The 18746-nt window shown below is 47.6% G+C and overlaps 1 protein-coding gene across 2 annotated transcripts in view; it reads right to left on the reverse strand.

The window, feature by feature from the left end:
* Window positions 1–177: 177 nt before the first annotated feature.
* Window positions 178–18746, reverse strand: part of FAM107A (family with sequence similarity 107 member A) — a 31627-nt gene continuing 13058 nt past the window's right edge. The window contains exons 1-4 of one of the 2 annotated variants that reach the window (XM_009962601.3): window positions 17275–18719; window positions 8657–8831; window positions 4728–4884; window positions 178–3568 (exon numbers count right to left, since the gene is read on the reverse strand). In XM_009962601.3, the coding sequence (XP_009960903.1) occupies window positions 3461–3568; window positions 4728–4884; window positions 8657–8831; window positions 17275–17338 (504 nt within the window). In that variant the 5' untranslated portion in view covers window positions 17339–18719 and the 3' untranslated portion in view covers window positions 178–3460. Of the gene's footprint in view, window positions 3569–4727; window positions 4885–8656; window positions 8832–17274; window positions 18720–18746 lie in introns of those variants that run through there. The other variant, XM_033009301.2, reaches the window with a different exon arrangement.

The following is an 18746-nucleotide window of genomic DNA, read 5'->3' on the forward strand; positions in this document are numbered from 1 at the left end:
GGGAAGTTTCGATGCACAAAGCCTGATTCCACAATTTTTGTGCCCTTAAACTTCCAGCAAATTGTGGTGAAGTCTAGGGATAAGCAGTGGATGCAGCAGTGGGTGCAGGTGATGAAAACAGCTCATCAATGAGTAAGTTAACACAGCATTAACGAAGGAGTTGCTGTCAGACTTTACTGATTTTTATGTTCATTCAGTTTATTTGGCGGTTGTCTGCATGTATCCTCAGAGCTTTTTCAGTTCCTTGTGGAAAAGAGCAAAATATACAATCATCATTTAGTGTATTTCTTCAGAAGTGTCTACATTAAACAGTGTGAGTTAATTGAGTTGCATGACATGTATTTTTATGTAAATGTATAAACACCAACACAGAATATAGACTGTATACCACACAGGCAACATACACAGTGCAAAAAAATATCTACCATCAATACTCTGATAATCTGTATCTTCTGGACATACCACATTTACTCAGGAATGTATTTTAAGGGCATAGGGAGGAATTAATTTCAAAGAAAAAGAGACACAAAGATACCCCTGAATTTCCTGGTGATGCCTACACTGATGTTTTTTTGGGTGCCACCTCCACGCTGCCATGCCACGAAGCACAAGAGCATTGGTGAAGGTTGTACAGGGTCCGGCCCAGCCGGGGAGGCAGTTATCAGTTCACGGGGGTGAGAAGAGCTGTGTTGGACAACTCTTGACTTTTAAGCCAACACTTGAACAGTAAAAGCATAATTTCCCACGTGCCGTCACGGAGGGCTGGAGCCTGCAGCTCTTGCCAGGGACGGAGCGCCGTGGGCCCCGCTGTGTGCCATGGGGCTGCCTGTGGCCGGTTCGGCGGGTGGATGGGTGGCTGGGTCCCGGCTCACAGCCCACGGGGTCCCCGGGAGCAGCCGGGTCAGGGCTTTCTGCTGTCTCTCCACCACTGGAAGGATTTCTTGTGGGTCTATTAGCTCAGCCTGAGTCAGGAGAGTATGACCTGGCCCTCCCTTTTCCTTCAGGACCCCAGCTGAAAATGACCCGGGCACCTGTTAGCAATCACGGACTGTGTTGGTGCACAGCCCCACTCTGTGCTTGCTGGACACCACATGAAAGGGAAACACCTTGGGTTTTTTTTTTGTTTTTTTTTTTTTTTTTCCCCAGATAATATTTGCATACCTAAGAAGACTGCAGCAAAATATTTTCAATCTTTTCATTGCTGATCTGAGCACTCAGCTTACCCAGACCTTACCGGATGGCTCCCACCCAAGGACTTGCATAAATGCCCCTGTCCCAGCCTGGGTGAGCTGATAACACTGATTTCACTGGTGCATATGGAACGACAGATTGCCTCTCCTGGAGTGCATTTCCATCTGTGGCGAAATTACAAATTAATTTGCTGAAATTTTTTGAGCTCTTTGATCAAGGTTACTTAATCTGTACCATAACCCCTCACAAAACCCCAGCACAGTAATTCTGGCTTGTTATTTAAACTGATGTTATCTATGGAGTGTCACACAGCATTGTTTACAGCTATGTGCAAACATCTTTAGCAACACCTTTTTTCCTTGGAGAAATTTGGCTTTTTTTCCTTCTGAAAAACTGGTTGACGCTGCTTCTTCCTCATGGTTTTAATCATAACCTATATGAAAAGCTTCACAGTTAGAAAGGACATAATAGATCCTTTCAGATCTTGTTTGACCCATAGTGACCACATGCACTGGATTTCTGAAACAAAAACTTGTTTAGAATAAGCATGATGAGTAAGGGGCTTAAAAACTACTGCAGAGACAGTTCTATGAGATGGGGCTCTCAAGGACTGAAACTGAGTTAAGAGTTTTTATAGTCTACTCTGCCATGGAAGCCCCATGTCTGTATCACTGCTCTTGACATGTGATGTGGCTCAGATGTTTTACTTAAGCTACAAGGTCAAGGAACAGCCCTCTGAAATGAAACACCCCACTGGACCAGAGAGACTTTTTAATAAATATGTGATAAATGCCCAGTTTCCCTTAATTTACATATGGATCCACTGAAGATGTGGATAGTACACATTGTTTTACCAGATATTACCTTCCCATCTGATTAGGACCGTGGAGGCTTGCCATTCAGGAGCCAGTGTTCAAAGGCAGTCAGTGAGTTATGCGGTTTAGTCTTTGTATCAGGGCTAATGTGAGAAGCAAGAAGCTGAGATCTTCCTGAAGGTGCAATTTTAGTTCTAGATGTGGACACCTCAGGGCATGGGTGCCCCATAAATGTGGTAAGCTCTGTCCATACGTGGTGCAAATACACCATCTATCTCAGCTTTGCTATACCAGCAGCGAGATGATTTTTAGCTTTGCAAGGTGGCAACTGAAATGAGGCAGCCCTGACCTCTGGAAAAGGGGATGAGAAGCACTGACAAATAGTTTTGCATCAGTACCTATGTGGTCTGTAGCCCCTGGTGCCTACAGATGCCAGCTGTGTGCAGGGTGGTTAACAGGACAGTGGCCTGACACCAGTATGATATTACCACATTACCATTGCCCAATCACAGGATGATTTTTTATGGGTCCCTATGGTAGCACATGTCCAGCTGCTGGGGGAAAGGCTGAAGTTCAGTAGTCCAGGGGCAAGAAGCAGCTGGTCTGTCTTCTACATCCACAGAGATCTGCTGCCTGCTCACTGCATGCTTCTGTGAACACCCATGCTGAAAACTCCCAGCCTTTGCTTTCTGCAGAGAGCATTTGCCTCCCACTTGGGGCATTGATGGTATAATCCAGTGTATTTCTGCCTGATCATGAAACTGCCTAAATAACTATTTTTAAACAGGTTTGAAATGTGGTTAAAAGGTGCTTGTGATGAACAGTTGCACCTGCCTGTGCTGCACTGCTATGAGCAGAGAGGTTGATTTTGCTAATAGTACGTGTGTGCTGCTGGGACACACAGCCTCAGCCAGGCTTGACTCACACACCGGTGCAATACCAGTGACCCTTGGGAAAGCCATTATGGCCACCTGGGCTGTTCTCAGTAATATGCAGATTGTCCCTTTTAGTAACCATGCCACGTTTCCAGGATGTTCTCCAGAACTGCAGCTGCCCTCCTGCCACCCTGTGCCTGGCGAACCTGCCTCCAGGAAGAAGCAGGGGTCCCACAAACCATCCCTCCACAGACTTCCCTGGCTTAAACAGTCACGGTGTCTCAAGGGTTAACCAAGAGTTAGCTGGAGGTTAGCGTGCACCCACAATCTTGGGGAAAAATAACATAATTTCTTTCTGCATCTCCTCACATAAGTACTTCTTCGGTGAATACTGCACATTTCCCACAGTGATACCTTCCTGGGCTGGGAAAACCATTTTTGTGCCTTCTATAGGAGCAAGTGTTAATAACTGTAAGTATCCCCAACGATGTGGCTGTGAATGTCCACCATGTACAGAGATGTCAGCGTGTATGTGTTAGTGCTGGCCTTGGTAGGATCCCTGTTGAGTTTTGGCAGAAGCTATGCTGCTTTCTCATCCCCAGTCACGGTTGATGTTCTTCTCAGGTTTTCCTTGACTTTAATGAATTCTGGTGCATGGTCTTCCTGCTTCTCCTGCTCTTTCTCCAACTGTAAGAAAGAAGAGTGACTGTTACCTGTGCATACTAAAGGACAAAACTGCATTAGCTATGTTAAAATTATGGGCTTCATTATTGCTGGGTATTCAGTTATTATTGCCCAAAGTTGAATGAGTGTGTAGTGCACATGTTGGTGCTCTCTTTTTCCAAACCATGTTCACCTCTTTTGTGTCCCACTAAAAAATTAATTTACTTTTTTTTTTTTCCATCCAGGGAGGAACATCTCCAGCAGAAAAGCAGGAGAGTGCTTCGCTTCAGACCTGGCATGGAGGAGGAGGAGGAGGTTTTAATCCTTCCCAGCAGAGGAGGCCTGCTGAGCCCAGGAAAAGTTCTCAGCATTAGGTTATTGTCTAAGAGGGGGTAAGTCGTTGCACTGCCTCACTTTTACATGGAAAGTCTTTATGGATCTGTCCCTAAACCATCTTATTTCATACTCCTGGTTCTTCTTTGAGAGTGCCGGCCTTTGATTTTCAAATGATACTGGCTTGGCTGATATTGGAAGGGAGCTGTTGTGTCATTAATTAAATAAACTACTTTCATCCATTTGCAGTGCAAATACTGGCATGTGGGACGGGGAGCCAGCTTGCTCCTTGCATGGATTTGGGTAAGAGGGCAGGTGCAGAGCACCGGGGCATGGCTGTGCTGCTGACATGCTGACCCATGCTGAATATTGCTCTCCCCAGAGTATTTTTGGGCAGGGTACGTGCCAGGAAGTGCTCCCAAAAGCAGCTTGGGTATGATTGCAGCAGGGTTTGCACCTTCCAGCACCTTCACAGCTTCACACTACTCACCCCAGGGTCCTGAGCACCCCTGTGGTGGGTGCAGCAATAGCCCCCCTGTGCTCTTTGTGGTGCTTTGAAGTGGAAAGCACACTCCAAGGACACCGCATGGGACCTGGAGGAGACCCAGGGCCAGTGTTGTGTAGTGAGTGTCCTGGGCAAGGTGTTACAAACAAGGTAGATCCCACTGTGAGGATGAGGGTGCTGTAGCTCCATGGGGCAGCAGCGAAGGACATACTGTGGCTCCTGTTTTATGGAGGGGTGGCAATGTTATACCTTGGGTTGAACCTCAGTCCACTCATCTCACCTGTGGCCTGTACCTCGTGAGGGGTGGTTAGGATAACCTGGGGATGGCTGAAAACTCAGTTCTACCTGATCCAGTCTCTGGTGCCTCTTTAATAGCTCTTTTTCAAAAGGAGACTGCAATTTCTTTGCCTCTTCCTCTTCCTTCTTTTGTCTGATGAGCTGGTTTCGCCGTCGGTGCTCAAGCACTCTCTGCAGCTCTGGCTTGCTCTCCATGCTCAAACCTCTGTAGATAAAAAACAGTTAAATCAGGGCCAGAGCACTTACACCCTGGGGGTGTAATCACTGCCAGCCCAGCAACCCCAAAACTCTTCTCAGTCCTAAATGGAAACATGGGACACCTGGTCCACAAACCAGTCCTGGTGCACAAATCCATTCACAAGGCTTTGAGGGTGTTACTGGGAGCACCTTACTGCTGGGATGGTGCTTTGGGCTGCCTGTCTTAGGTGGTCACAGTGTTTTCTGTCTGTGCATGGGGCTTGTAGTGCTGGAAGTTTTGCTAATCTCATTACATTGAGGTGGTACAGCTTTCTGGGTCGGGTGTGGAGAAGGGACCTTCTGTTGGTTCCTGCTGTTACTAGTTTTAATTATGTCCATGACAGATTCAGCTGCGTTGAGGGCATTTTAAATAATGACGATTTTTTTTCCACCAGCAGGGGTAGTCATTGATCTGCAATAATTGTCCTGGCAGTTCCTTTCCTCCCCGTTGCATCCCAGCTTTGCTTCAGAGTTGAGGGCTAACAATCCCTCTGTTAATATGGAGAGTTTGGGTCAAGAGGCCAAAATGAAATGTCCTTTCCTCCTGGAAGCCAGAGTGTTTGCTGATGGCACAGGTGCCTGGCTCCCCTTCGGCCGCCCGAAGCATCTCTCATGAAGCGGGGCTGCTCCAAGCCCTGTTCTGTGAGGGATGGCATCATGGGAAAGGAGACATGTCAAGGACATGCAGGCAAGGCATAAATATGTGGTAAAGAGATGAATAAATTTCTCCAAGCAAAGTTCAGAAACCTAACACTTTGAATATTGCCATGCCTGAATTTAGACACTAAGATTTACCTCCTGCAGCTGACCTCAGCCACCTTCCCACCAAGTTCTGCCTCCTGGGAAGCATGGGAGTAGTTATGGATGTGTAGGGCTAAGTGTAAATGTGGACCAAGTCCAGATGTGCTTCTGCATGGTCATGGGATGGTTCCTGCTCTTTCAGGGTAGTGGTTTGACCAACTCCTTCCTCTGTGCCAAAAGGAATCTGCCTTTGTAAAATCCATTGGCTTCCTGGCTTAAATCACTAAAATTGGTGACTTGCTGTCCCGCTCAGCCCTAGCCAGAGAGAAGCAAAACCTGAAGCTGCTGGGAAGTCAAACATTTGCTGAATTCAGGGGTGACTTTATTGCAACTGCACAGAGTTTTGTGTCACTGAAGAACAGATTATTAAGAAGTTGTCAAGGCCACATTTACCCAGGCTATCTTCTGCAATAGCAACTGGAGTGAAGGTAATCTTGCAAGAAAATACAGGACCTGAAGTAGTTGACTGAAGTGTTTTTTTGAGGAGGAGTTGAAGACCTTGTATCTGTCACACCTGGGCGAGGAGTGGGGCCTAACCACTTTCATGGGCTGGGTTTAACACTCTTTTAAATCAATTAGCTGAGAGTATTTACAAATCCTGCTGTAAACTGTGGGGTGTTCGGTGTTCCTGTCCCTGAAGGTTTGTTTTGAGGTGAGGAGGGGACCTCCTCATGTCTGTGCTAAGGGCTTGACCAGGGCACTGTGTGTTGGGTGTGCTATTAATGTAAATCTCCTCCTCAGCACCAAGAGGTTTCTGTTGACCAAATGCCGGTTGTTTTTTGCTAAGGTCGTTTGACATCAAATCCTGTGAATTACAGAGCTTTCTTGGCAAGGTGGCAGATGCTGAGGTGGTATCTCACATCATGAAAAACTGAACTAGCATGCAGGAGAAGGAAATGCTCTCCAGATGCAGCAAACCTCTGTGCTCTCACAACATGGCTGAGGACCACAGCTTGCATCTTTCTAGTGCCATGTTTAATGATGTTTCCTATTGTAATTTCTTTTTTTGCTTTATAACAGGACAAAGTTCATGGCAACACCAATGAAGGTAGCTGTAGTGTTGGCCCCAGAGTTTTCACGATGTTTTTTCAAGGCAGGAAGAACTTGGATGCTGCAGAAATGCTTTTCCCAAGACTTGAGAGAAGGCAAACCTGCCTTGGCTTGCTGAAGACACAGGTTGCAGTGGTGCCTGTGGATTTGCTACTACTCTTTGATTTAATCAGCCTGTGTTGTTAGTACCCAGAGGTGTTGCCTACAATAAGGGTTTGTTGCACAAGCTGCTGATTTGAGTTGCTCCCCCCTGCTGTTTAAGGGGAAAAACCAACAGCAAAGCAGAAACAGGAGCAAGTCACAGATCCTTCTCTCTCCCTTTCTTCCCTCTCTTCCTCTGTAGTAACATGTAGCAGGAAGCAAAACTGGTGGATTTGAGAGTGACAAGAAACCATCAACAATGAATTATTGGTCACAGTAGGGTTTGTTTCACATATTTGCTGAAAAATATTTGGGAGGCCAGAACCAAAGCCGGTTTAAACTGATGCCTGTGATGTACAGGACTATAAGGAGAGAGGTCAGGAGAGGCAGGATGGCTGCAGTGGAGTTGCCTCCTGCCAGTATCTGATGGCACATGTGGATGTAACACGGTGGCAGGTACAGAACTAGAGTACAAAGTGATGATGTACTTTTTGTTTGCCAGTTTGAAGTTCAGCTCGGTCTGATGCCGTGGGGTCTGGACCCCATCTGCCTCCATTTGTCTCTGCTACCTCCGTTGCAAGGATTTCTTGATTCTTTGTTCTATCACAGTTAGACTGGAATAATGTTCTGTGAGAGCAAAGGCAATGCTGGTGGGTGAGCCTTTAAACTGAGCAGTATCACTAGGTAGGATATGGTCAGTCTCAAGCCAGAGAGTTTTAAAAATATCTGCCCGGTATAGTTACCTCTGCCTTGATGCCAGAGAATGGTCCCTGTAATTCTTCTGATTCTTGGAAAATCAAATCAAACCCAAGCCTAGCCAGTGCCAGTATTGATTAATGCACCCCGCTGGCAGGCTTGATTGTTTGCTGAATTAATATATGTGTCTGATTCTCATGATGACTGTAGTCCTTTTGAACAGAGGCTGTGCTCCTTTTAATTAGACGGCCAAAGTGCTATTGTGTCAGAATATTTCAGCGTGTTCAGAAAATGTCAATAATGCCAGCAGATTTCTTGCTGTGCTAAAAAGCCTCTGAATTGAGTATTCTTTTATCACACTGATGTTCAGACAGATGCTATAAAGGAATGACGTGGTTATAGTTCTCAGTCACTGGTGTTATTTTCCTGATGTTGTATCTGTACCCCCAGAGAGTTAAATTGGGGGTGATGGGGAAGGAAGTCAGGAATGTGAATGCTGGCTTATCTTCACCTGTTTGATTTTTACAGAAACAGTGTTTACCCTTCTCCTTGCACAGATGATCTCGCTCTGGTCCTCTCCCAGCTTTCAATGGCTCTATCCAGCCTGCACCTCTTCCTGCCTCTGGGTTGATCATAAAGCACACAGGAATGCTGTACATTGCTGGGGACTTGGCAAGTCAGTGGTGGAGATAGAAAAAACAGGACCAGGGAGAAAACATGCGTGGGAGACCAAGAAAGGGGCTGTAGGGATGCCTCACATCTTCCAATGCTTGTGGCTCGAGGTGGGTGGAAATATCAAGCAGGAACAAAATATGCTAGCTGATGCTTCAGGATGGCTTTTGATTCTGCTTTTGTTTTAAAAGAAACTGTCATGTCAGAGAAAAGAGGAAAGGGCTAGAGCAAGTTTTATGCTGTGTTTGTTTGCAAGCGAAGGCATTTATTGTGTCCTTCCAACTTGCAGGCTATCACTGGCACTTGTGCCCCAGCTGCTGAGCTCCGATGGCTCAGCACCTCTTGGACCACTCCGGCGACAGGCTGAGACCTCCTCTTACCTTTTGTGGTTCATCAGCAGCTCTCTGTGCAGCTCTTGGTGGCTCTTCGAGGCTTTTACAGGATTTAGGAGCTTTTTAGGTTTTATGAGGTCTGGGTTTCCATCTATGTAGTCTGGCTGAGTCAGGATATTCCCACTGTCTGGTTGCTCCCGCTGTATTTCAGTGTACATCGATGCTGGAAGAAAAGAGGGATGTTTGCATAAGTCTCACCCCACTGTGGTGTGGGAACCCACTGGAGCACTCCTCCCCTGGGCAAGACAGAGGAGAAGAGATGGTGCCTGCCCCGGCTGCCCGACACCCGTGTCAGTGTCTGTGTGCACGAGCCTCTATGTGCTGGTGTGGGTTTTATAAAGGTTTTTAAAAATATTTCCCTTGCGTTGTTGATAAGACACATATTAATTAGATCACTTAAATTACTTGTCAGCCGCTTGCTTCAGTGTCTGCAGCATTTAGTGCCAAGGATTAATTAATGCAAGATAAGTCTAACTAAAACTGGAAACAGCCATGGATGTGGACCATGCTGAGCTGCTGCTTTGGTCATCCTGGCCGAGGCTGTTGGTCCCTTAGCACAAGAGGATGCTGTGGGATTTGAGGGGCTTCCCAAACATCAGCCTGAGGAAGTGCTGCTGTATCTGAAACCTCTTGTCAAGGAAAGATTTTGCTGGTGTCCTGCTGGCCTAATCAGGATTGAGCCCAATGCCAAGAAAAACATTATTCGCCTATGCAGTATGTGATCATGTTGTAATAATTTGTATGTTCTGGATGTAAGAAAAAGAGCCCACTGTTTTGGAAGTGATGGCAGCTTGGAATTCAGGCAAACCACAGAGCAGGTTCACTGTTGATATTTTCCAAGTGCTCTACATTTCTCCTTTACAAAAAACCCTACACAAAGTGAGTGCAAAGCACAAGTTATAAGACAAACTGCATGTGGTGGGCTGTGTCTTTAAATGCGGAGCACAGTGGGGCTGCCTACAATTATTCAGTGTACGGTCTAATCAGGGGCTCAGAAAGAGCAATTTATTCCTGACTATTCACTTGAACAATTTGGAAGTTTACCAGTAAGAACAAAAAGTCCCAGGAAAAGAGTGTAGGCAGCTCCGTGTCTGTAAGTGTCTCATTACAGTATTTTTGGGGGCCTAGTGTGAAGCTATATGGCTTGGTGGAGCAGCAAGGAAAACAGTTGTTCAGTAATGTTGCCTCTCACTCATGTTGCAATCTCATGTATAAAGGAATAAAACCTTTTTAAAAGAGAAATCAATAAAAAAAGGCAAGAGAAAGCAGGCTAGGTCATTCTTTCATAGTCAGTAAGTACTTACCAAATGTGAAGTGGATTGCAATCAAACAGAATTGTGTAAGGAATAATACTGCTGAAGAAATGATTCAATATCAAACAACTTCTTATTGAATGTTAATGTGGCCAGTGCCTTACTGCTTTGGGAACAAAGGAAAACAAATCAGAGCCCATTACATGAGTGTAATTGGGGTGAATAGTTCGGTACATATTTAAAGGGTGCTTGGAAGCTGAAACCAGTGATTTTTTGTATCAAATTATTTTCCTCTAGGATCATACATCACTGCTGGCAGAAGGGAAGGTGGTGTGGTTTGATGTTTGATGGCAAGTGCCAGGCTGACTCAAACCCCTGTGGGGCCGGACTCCACAGGCTAAAACTGGGTTCTCAACGTTGCCTTCCAGAGAGATGCAGGGACTGAAGAACAGCCAAGGGTTAAGGCAGCACAACTCATAGCTAATTTTTGTTAGGTGAAAGCCAGGTTTTGAACAATGAGAAAACACGTCAGGTTTTCACTGGGGTAAAATTGCTTTGTTTTTTCCTTCTACTTCCTCTCTTCTTTGTTCTTTTTTTCACAGGAGAAGAGGCAGACAAAAGACAAGGAAGGAAGGAACAAAAGCAAAGGTTTGTTTTGGCATGAATGAAATGGATGAGCTCTCATTTCAAATGGCAAAGCAATGTCTTAATTCTTCAAACAAAAAAGTATCTCCATGGAGTAGCTTAAATAAAATGCCAGGTGTTTTTAATGGAAACACCATTTTTTGGGCAGCTATACTAACAGACTAGCCTCAGTGTCACTCTGTTTCCCTGTTCCCCTTTTCCCACTGTTTCTGTGCTGTTGTTTAGACAAGAGCTGCCTCCAGTGACAGAGATGCCTGCACTTGTGTACTGGGTACCAAGTCCTGCCACGTGACAGAGGGCTGGGGTGTATCGATTTTGGATTTGTCCACCTTAAATCTGCCTGTTGTGCTCTGTTAGGGGATAATGCAGTGAGCAGCGAGCGTGGAAGGATTACGCAGCCAGCCAAGCCTGAAGGATCAACCTGGATGCTGTAAATGGCTGTAACTCTAGGACTTTGGTATTTTTTTCTATATCAAGTAGCTCTCAGGCCCTGCCACTAAGCTGTACTAACTCTTGCGGCACTGGTGCATCACTGTTACTTATAAAGTACTGTTTTTCCCCTCCTTCCATGCTGTATGGGTTTCATTTTGCAACTCGGGATTGGGAATCCCTTCCCTACCTCCAAGACCCAGATCTTGGGAGATTTGCTTGGGGCAGGCTGCCCCCACATCCACACAGGGCTAAAGCCCAGCAGCTATTTCATGGTGTCATCCAGCCCCTCAGTTTTGTCTGGTGGTGTTTCTACCCCCCAGACACCCAGGATGATCAGGGAAGGGCCCCCCTGCCTAGGGGGACCCTCTGCTTATGCAGAATTTTGGGGGAGTGCCATGGCAAGTTTGGAGGTTTTGAATTGGCTGATGTGGTTATTTCCAGACTGCAGCAATCTAAAGTTGCATGGCTGACGCTTTCAAAGAAGCAGCAATTTATCAACTTATTTACTGAAGGCAGATAGAGAACTTTTCCCTGAAATTAGTAGAAATTAAAAATACTGGGAGGAATGAGTGGGAGGAGCTGGCACTGACTGGAGACATTTCTGGTCAGGAGACTGTAAAATCAGCCTGCAAAAGTCCTCACAATGAGTGCAATTTGCCTGAACAATACTGCAGGGGCCAGGACAGAGCAGGTAGCTCTGAGCTTGGTTTTCTTGTGCTAGCTGTGCCTGGGGATGTGCAGACACTGACCTTGAGGGTTTGGCTTCCAGTGGGTGTTGTGCTGCTGCCTGTCAGGGAGACAAAGTCAGAGTGCTGACCTTGTCTCTGACTGAGACTGGAAGAAGCCTTGAACCTCACTTACAGGAATAGCACTTTAAACATTCAGAAGACCTTAACCTGCAACAGTTCAAGGAATGTCTTCATTTACATTGAGCAGAAAAAGAAAAATGAGAATATAAAAATATTGATGTGCCTGAAACACAGCTTGGGGTTATGCTGGGAGTGAGGATGGGGCATCCTTTCTCCTGCAGGTTGGCAGATAGGGACCCAGTGCAAAATGTTTCTTGTGGAGTAGATCTATCATCTTCAAGACCTGATGTAATTCATGTCCGTGTAAGGGGAGGACAGACTGCTATCAGGCTGCTTTTTGTCATTATTTATAGTGCTGGAGGTATAAATCAAGCCAGGTCTCTGCAGTGGATTTACAGCAGGATGTCTGGTTTTGCATGATTCAGCTGTAGATCAATGAACAAGGCTCTGCTCTGGCACCTCCTTGGCCACCATCATAAATCAGCAGAAGGTGTTAGACATTTTTATATTGTTCTTGGCAAGATATAAACAAAAAAATACATGTGCATTTTAATACCCTCTGCTGTACTCCGAAAGACAGCATGACCTTTTAAATAGATCTGCTTTGGAGTATTGCTTATAAAAAGTAGCTATGTTTGCTTCGACATAGTCTTTTGTTTGCTTTTAAATATGTTCCCTTTCCCTATTTCTAGAAGCCTGAGGCTTTCTAGGAAAGATATGCTTCCAAGCAACTTTTCTGTAAGTAAAAACCAAGACTGCCTGGATGAGGAGGCCAGGGCCACTGGCAGATACTTGGACTTCCATGTGTGGCATTATCTCCTCTCCCAACTGTAACTGTGAAATGAGCTCCCAGTCTTGATTAGTTTTCTAGGAACCCCACAGGGAATATTCAGCATCTTTGAGATGGCCCAGAGACTAATCACCCTCCTGCCATAGGTTAACAGGGGCTGGCTGGAGGAGAAAAGTGACATTTTGATATCTTGTTCTGTTCTGACCTAAAGCAAAGACCAAATTCCTGCTTAGACTGATTGGAAATGCTTATAAATCCCCTGATTCCTGGAAGACTTGTGATAAAATCATCAGTTTGCAATCCTAGGGTAAATTGTTTCATGTTCTGTTTATGCTCAGCCCCAGTCTTTTGGGGAACAGTATATCAGACAGTTTAGGTGCAACATTGAATGCCTTTGAAAACCTGAATGTTGCAAATAATACATTAAATGTACCCTACTAGGAGTGTAAAACGTGGTCTGCTGTTTGAGGTGCTGAGTGGCTTTTGTGCAGCCCAGGGCAAGGAGAAAGGTTTTAGCCTGCTCCTGGAGAGGAGGAGGAGGACTGGCTCATGCCCAGGGACAAGCATTGGACACGGGGGCTGAGATGCAGCTGGAGCTGAGCTATGCTTCCCTTTGCTGCTGCTGCTTTTTGCTTTCCCTCACTCGGAGATGTCCTTCACAGAGCATTTATTTAGCATTAAGCCACTTGTCTCTCCATGGTCGGTTTGCCCTGTGAGCCTCTCTGCGTTGGGACCGTGTGCTGTGTGCTGCTCCCTGCGCTGCTGCTGGCAGCCTTCTGCACTGTCCTGTCGGGATGGAAATAATCCCCAGGAATGTTAAAGGGATTAGCGGCTCTGGAAAGGGCAGGTAACCTGAGGGGTGCAGCTCTGCTTATGGCTGCCTGCATGGCTCCAGTTGTTCTTCACAAGGGGAAAACCAAAAGAGATTGAAAATAAAATTAATCCATAGCTGTTAGGTTTAGAAAGCTGTAGGGTGGAGGTCTGGGCTCCTACCCAGCAGCTCTCGACTGATGACTGTTTAGGAGAATGGAGGGTGCAGCCAGGACACCAGCGGCTTTTCTCAGGTTTTCATGTGAAATGCCTCCTCCTCCTTGACTTTTGTTTTGCCAATCTCTCCTCGATGTTCTGCCCCTCTGTGACCTGCTCACCCTTCCCCTGTTCAGCCCCTGGCCCTTTTCCATGCCACCCGCAAACTGAGTTTCTCTTTTTTCAGCGCCATAGGCAGCCCTGCCCTGCAGCGTGCCCTGCCCCATGCAGTGCTGCCCTGTTGCTTCTCAGCAATCTTAACTTGCAAAGCTGTCGATGCTGTCTTCTGCAGCACAGGTCAGTGTTTAGCTTTAGCTGAAATCTGTAAAGCGAATGTAGTTTGCAGCCTTTTATTTCTGCTGTCTGTGTCATTTGAGAACTGATTTTCCAACTAGAGCATCTCGGGAGAGCTTTGTCAATACGGACAGCTGATGGCCAAACTGTTAAAAATATTTTATGGGCATCCCTTTCTGGGCAGAGAATAAGCCTCTGTGAAATGCCATCCCCGTAAAAACAGGCAGAAGGCATTATTCTGGGAATGGGATCCAAGATCAGAGGATATTGCTATTTGTAATTCTGTGAAATCCTGTTACTTGGTAGAAGGGATGAGACTGGGCAAAAACCTCAGGATGCCCCGGGTCAGAGCCCTGGATCTGGATTTCTAAAATCACTGACCCAAGGGACCATTTCCTGGGCAGAAATGATCACTTAAAACTGTGACTATAGACGAGAACCTCTGATTTTCTGGATGCCTGAGATTTATTCATGAATACATCTTTTTTAAAGAACCAACAGTGTAACGAGGGGCTGCTGAAAGAAACTGGTCATATACATCCTGCAAGTAAGGCAACTGCAAAACCAGTGTACTCAATATGGAGCAGAGCTAGTTTAATGCTATTTACACAAGTAACCTGAGCCTGGGAAATAATGTGAATTTCTGACACATTTAACTGCAATCATGGGGAGAAACTTCCCTTTTCTGGGCTATGGCCCCCAATGGCATCCGCTCCCTGGGAGCCCTCCTCTCCCCAGCACGAGGGTACCATCCCCGACACCCTGCCTCCTCAGGAAGGCTGAGAGGAATGAGCCTGTTCTCACACCCTGTAGGGGTTTGTACGTGCAGGTGCATGGGATCTTTTAACTAGCATCAGTTCATTTTAACCACTGGTACATGTACACTTCTACCTGTTAACCAGAAGTTAATTTTTTTTTTTTTTTTTCATTTTAGAGCATGAATGTTCAGTCAATGCATTTCTACTCTCTGAAATGGAGCTGGATTTTGGCCCTACAGTTTTTTCCCATGAGAGCATAGTTGCAGGAAAGGTCATGGTGTATGTTAAGTCCTACAAAGATTGAAGCTGAAAATTTGTCTTTCATTTTGGATTCTTGAGCTGATGGCACTTGCTAATTGGCGTGATTTTCCTAACATTTATTAGTTGTATTTTAGAGACATGGAATAGCTGGGGTTGGCATCACAGAGCAGGGAAACAATTGTATGTTGGTCTCCATGAGCCTCAAAGCTTTGTGCGGTGCAGTGAGAGCAGCTTTCGGGTGTGCAGCTGTGTTGTGGAGGATCTGCTGCTGGGAAGACAAATGGTTTGACCTCAAAGCCGGGCACTTGCTTTTGGAAGACATTTTGTGCACGGTTGGTGGGCTCAGGGCAGAGTGAGGCACCCAGGTGCCAGATTTAGTGAGTTGGATGGGGGTGCTGCCCAACGGGGAGGCTCACAGTGCCTGGAAGCCCTTTGGCTGGTGAATCCCCTCAGCTGAGCTCGCAAAATGTTCCTTAATGCCCCAACTAACCAGTGTGTCGCTGGTACACAGCTGAGCCTGGAACAAAATACCTGTTGTTCCTTCACATTACTTTAATGACTGCTGTGGCTTACTCCCCTGGTGATGGATGATGATGATGATGTTTATAATAATTATGATGTTAATAATTATGAGGATGATGATAATAGTAATAATAATATGGTGAGCCCAAAGATCAGCAGATGCTAATTGTTACCCTCCCTGGGTGAGATGGTACCAGTTCCCATCCTCACTGTGATATTCCTCTCCTCTGGTTCCTGCCGTGCTGGCAGCTCAGGAGCATCTTGTACTGAGGGACCTGGCTTGCTCCCTCTTGCTTGTCACCAGGCGACCGTATCACCGATAAATGATACGCGTGCTCTGGAAAGGAGGCAAAGAGCCTTTGTCTGCTTTTAATCTATAGTTTTAAATAATTAAGCAGGGCTAATTCTGGTATTTATAATGCAATAGGGTGAATGTAACTCGATGTGGCTGCCATGGGAAACAGTTCCCAGCTATCTGGTGGCTGCCTCAGAGGAGCAGACACGCACGCCCCGGGTCCCCTCACCTTCGCTCAGCCCTGATGTTCAGGAATAAACCCCATGAAGTCACACGGTTGGAAAGGGAAAGAAAACCCTAATGAAAAGTAAAACGGGGCAGGAGGACATGGTCCTGCAGCTCCTGGCACTGCTGCCACATGTCACCACTGTTCCTGCCTCTACCTCTCTGCTGAACACATGCTGAGGATAGGGCTCCCCACCAGTACAGCCAGTGCTCCCCACCAGTACAGCCAGTGCTGCCCACCAGTATATCCAGTCTCCCCAGTCCAGCCAGTGTTCCCCGTTTTTCCCACCCTTGCCAATCGCTGTGCCAGCCCTGCAGCCCGCAGGGCTGGGTTCCCCCGTTCACACCAGCGCGGCACCCACACAAGCAGGGCACAGAGCGGGCACTGGCTCAGCCGGGGCTGCTCACACACCACCAGCTGCAATCACCCCAAACGTAAAGGACCCTGGGAGTCACCACGGTCACCCGCTGAGCTTTGCACTCATGCACATGTATTTGCAAGAGAGAAATCCTGGCAGGTTTAGGGGTAGCTGAGCTGTCTGGCGTATAGAAGTTACTGGTACCCTGTTTTGTGTTGGCTAATGCTGGAAATGCTTGTACAGTCAGGCAGCAGCAAGCCTGCAGGCAGGCAGGATTGGGTGTGCTGGTTAATCATTTCACTTAATTACCTTGGACTGTGATAAGCAAAGATAACAAGGCTGGGATTGCACTTTGTCAGCAATCACCAAGGGACGTCAGCCCCTTGCCTTTTGCAAGTGGCATGTGGAGCAGCTTGTTTAGTTTTGTTAAGCAGTGACAGATGCTTAGTAGCTATGCTCAATCGCAAACTTACTTTTAATATCTCATCAAATATTTGCTCTGTGCATTTGTCTGCCTATGACAGAGATGCACATGAACCATTAATTAATGTTTTAAGGTAGCTCAAAGGTATTTTGTTGAATACAGAGAAAATCCTCCCACGTTGATTTGCAGGGATTGTATTAACAAGTGCTCCCTGTCTGAATCAATGCCTTTCCAGGAAGAAGGTTTGAATTGCACTGTGGGTTTACTTGGGGAATTTCTTGTGGGATATGGGTCCGTTTTGAAAAGCAGAAGGGCAGCATCTCAACCAGCTACTGAAGTATTAAAGTAACATGGTATCTCAAAGAAAATTCAAAACAGGGTCCGAAGCCACCTGTGCGTAAACATGTATGCAGTGCAGACTAATCCCATGGGGGCTCAGCAACCCGTCCCCACAGGGGGAGCTGGCAGAGAAGCGGGGACCCCCCGGGACAGCTCAGGGGGCCCTGGGCTTACCTGATTTCCGCAGCGTGGCCCTGGGGAGCCCCAGGGGCAGGTGCTGCCCCGCACCCCACGACATGGGGCTGCAGGGGCTGGGGCTGCCGCTTCTGCCCGGCTACGCTCGCGCCTGCGTGACTTTTGGCCAGGTCCGATGAAGCTGCCTGGCTCCTGCCAGGTCTCTCCGGTGGGAGTGGGGACGGAGGGTCACGTGGAGGTGGCTGCTGCACCGGTGCTCTCTCCCTGCCGCTCTCGCCACCCCACGGGGACCCCACCGAGGGCTGGAGCTTGGCCGGCAGCAGCTGGTGGCCTTGCCCGCTCCTCCGTGCTGGTCACAAAGATCTCTCTGCCACCCTGAAAACTTGCTCTCTTTGCTCTTCGTTGCCAGATGATGTTTTCCCAGGACGGATGAGCAAGCTAATCGTATTTTCCCCCCCTAAAGCAAACAGCTCTGTGTGTGCCCAGGCGCCTGAGCAGCCCGCTCAGCACAGCCGCTGCTGCTGGTTGGAGAGGTTGTGTCCCTGCTCCACGGAGGACGATTTCTCCTAAGCGTGCCTTAACCACGCTCCCGGAGAAATCAGATCGCCCCAGAGGAAGCCGCACGCCCACTCTCTTTAGCAACCACTGCAACAGCCAAGCCCGGCACCAGGGCAACCGCTCGAGTTATCGTGATTATTCCCTGGCGTGTTGCAACACCCTGTCATCTACTAACTGCTGCATGGTCCAGGGGAAGCAGCTGCTGCACCCCATGGTTAAGGGCTGTGGGAGGGAGAAACAGCCCCTGCACAGGGGCCACAGGCATCCCAGTGGCACCAGGGCTGTGTGATGCTGCTGCGCTGCTGGCCCAGGCTCCTGCTGCACTGGGTCTCATCCTGCTGAGATACAGCCCCCGCCTGAACTGGGCCCCTCATCCCCATCCTCGCTGTGGCTGCAGGTACTGTGGTGGCTGTCCTTAAATTGCCATGGCCTGGGAAACCAGAGGTTGCAAAGCTGGGAGAGGAGAAGGAGCTAAGCCACCCCAGCAGCTTCTTCTGGCTCATAGATGGGTGCTGTGGTCCAGCTTTGCCCAGGTCATCCTGTGCCAGCCTGCAGATGCTCAGTGTTTCGGTCCAAGGAGGTGAGCAGCAATGGGACAAAACCATTTCCAGCCAGAGTAAGGGGATAAGGGAAGCTGGGGGGGCACTGCCATGGTGCCCAGCCACATTCACACATCGTGGCACCCATGGGTGCACACACTGTCCTGGCCTGATGCTCCTGGTCCCGTGAAGGACTGGAGAAAGAGGCCAGGCTGCCACAGGCACAGGTGTGCTTATTCCCTTATTTTTACCTCTCCACATTTTCCTCCTCTCCACCTCCAAGCACTTTCCCCCATCCCAGCCGTGTTTTCCAGCCAAGGGCTCAGCAGTGCTGGGTGTGAACAGGAGCCCCAGCCTCTCCCAGCTCGCCTTGCAAAGCCCTCTCCATGGGGCAGCACTGGCTGCTGGCACTCA

Source organism: Tyto alba, unplaced genomic scaffold, assembly GCF_018691265.1.
Source record: "Tyto alba isolate M040663 unplaced genomic scaffold, T.alba_DEE_v4.0 Super-Scaffold_3, whole genome shotgun sequence".
NCBI classification, from domain to species: Eukaryota; Metazoa; Chordata; class Aves; order Strigiformes; family Tytonidae; genus Tyto; species Tyto alba.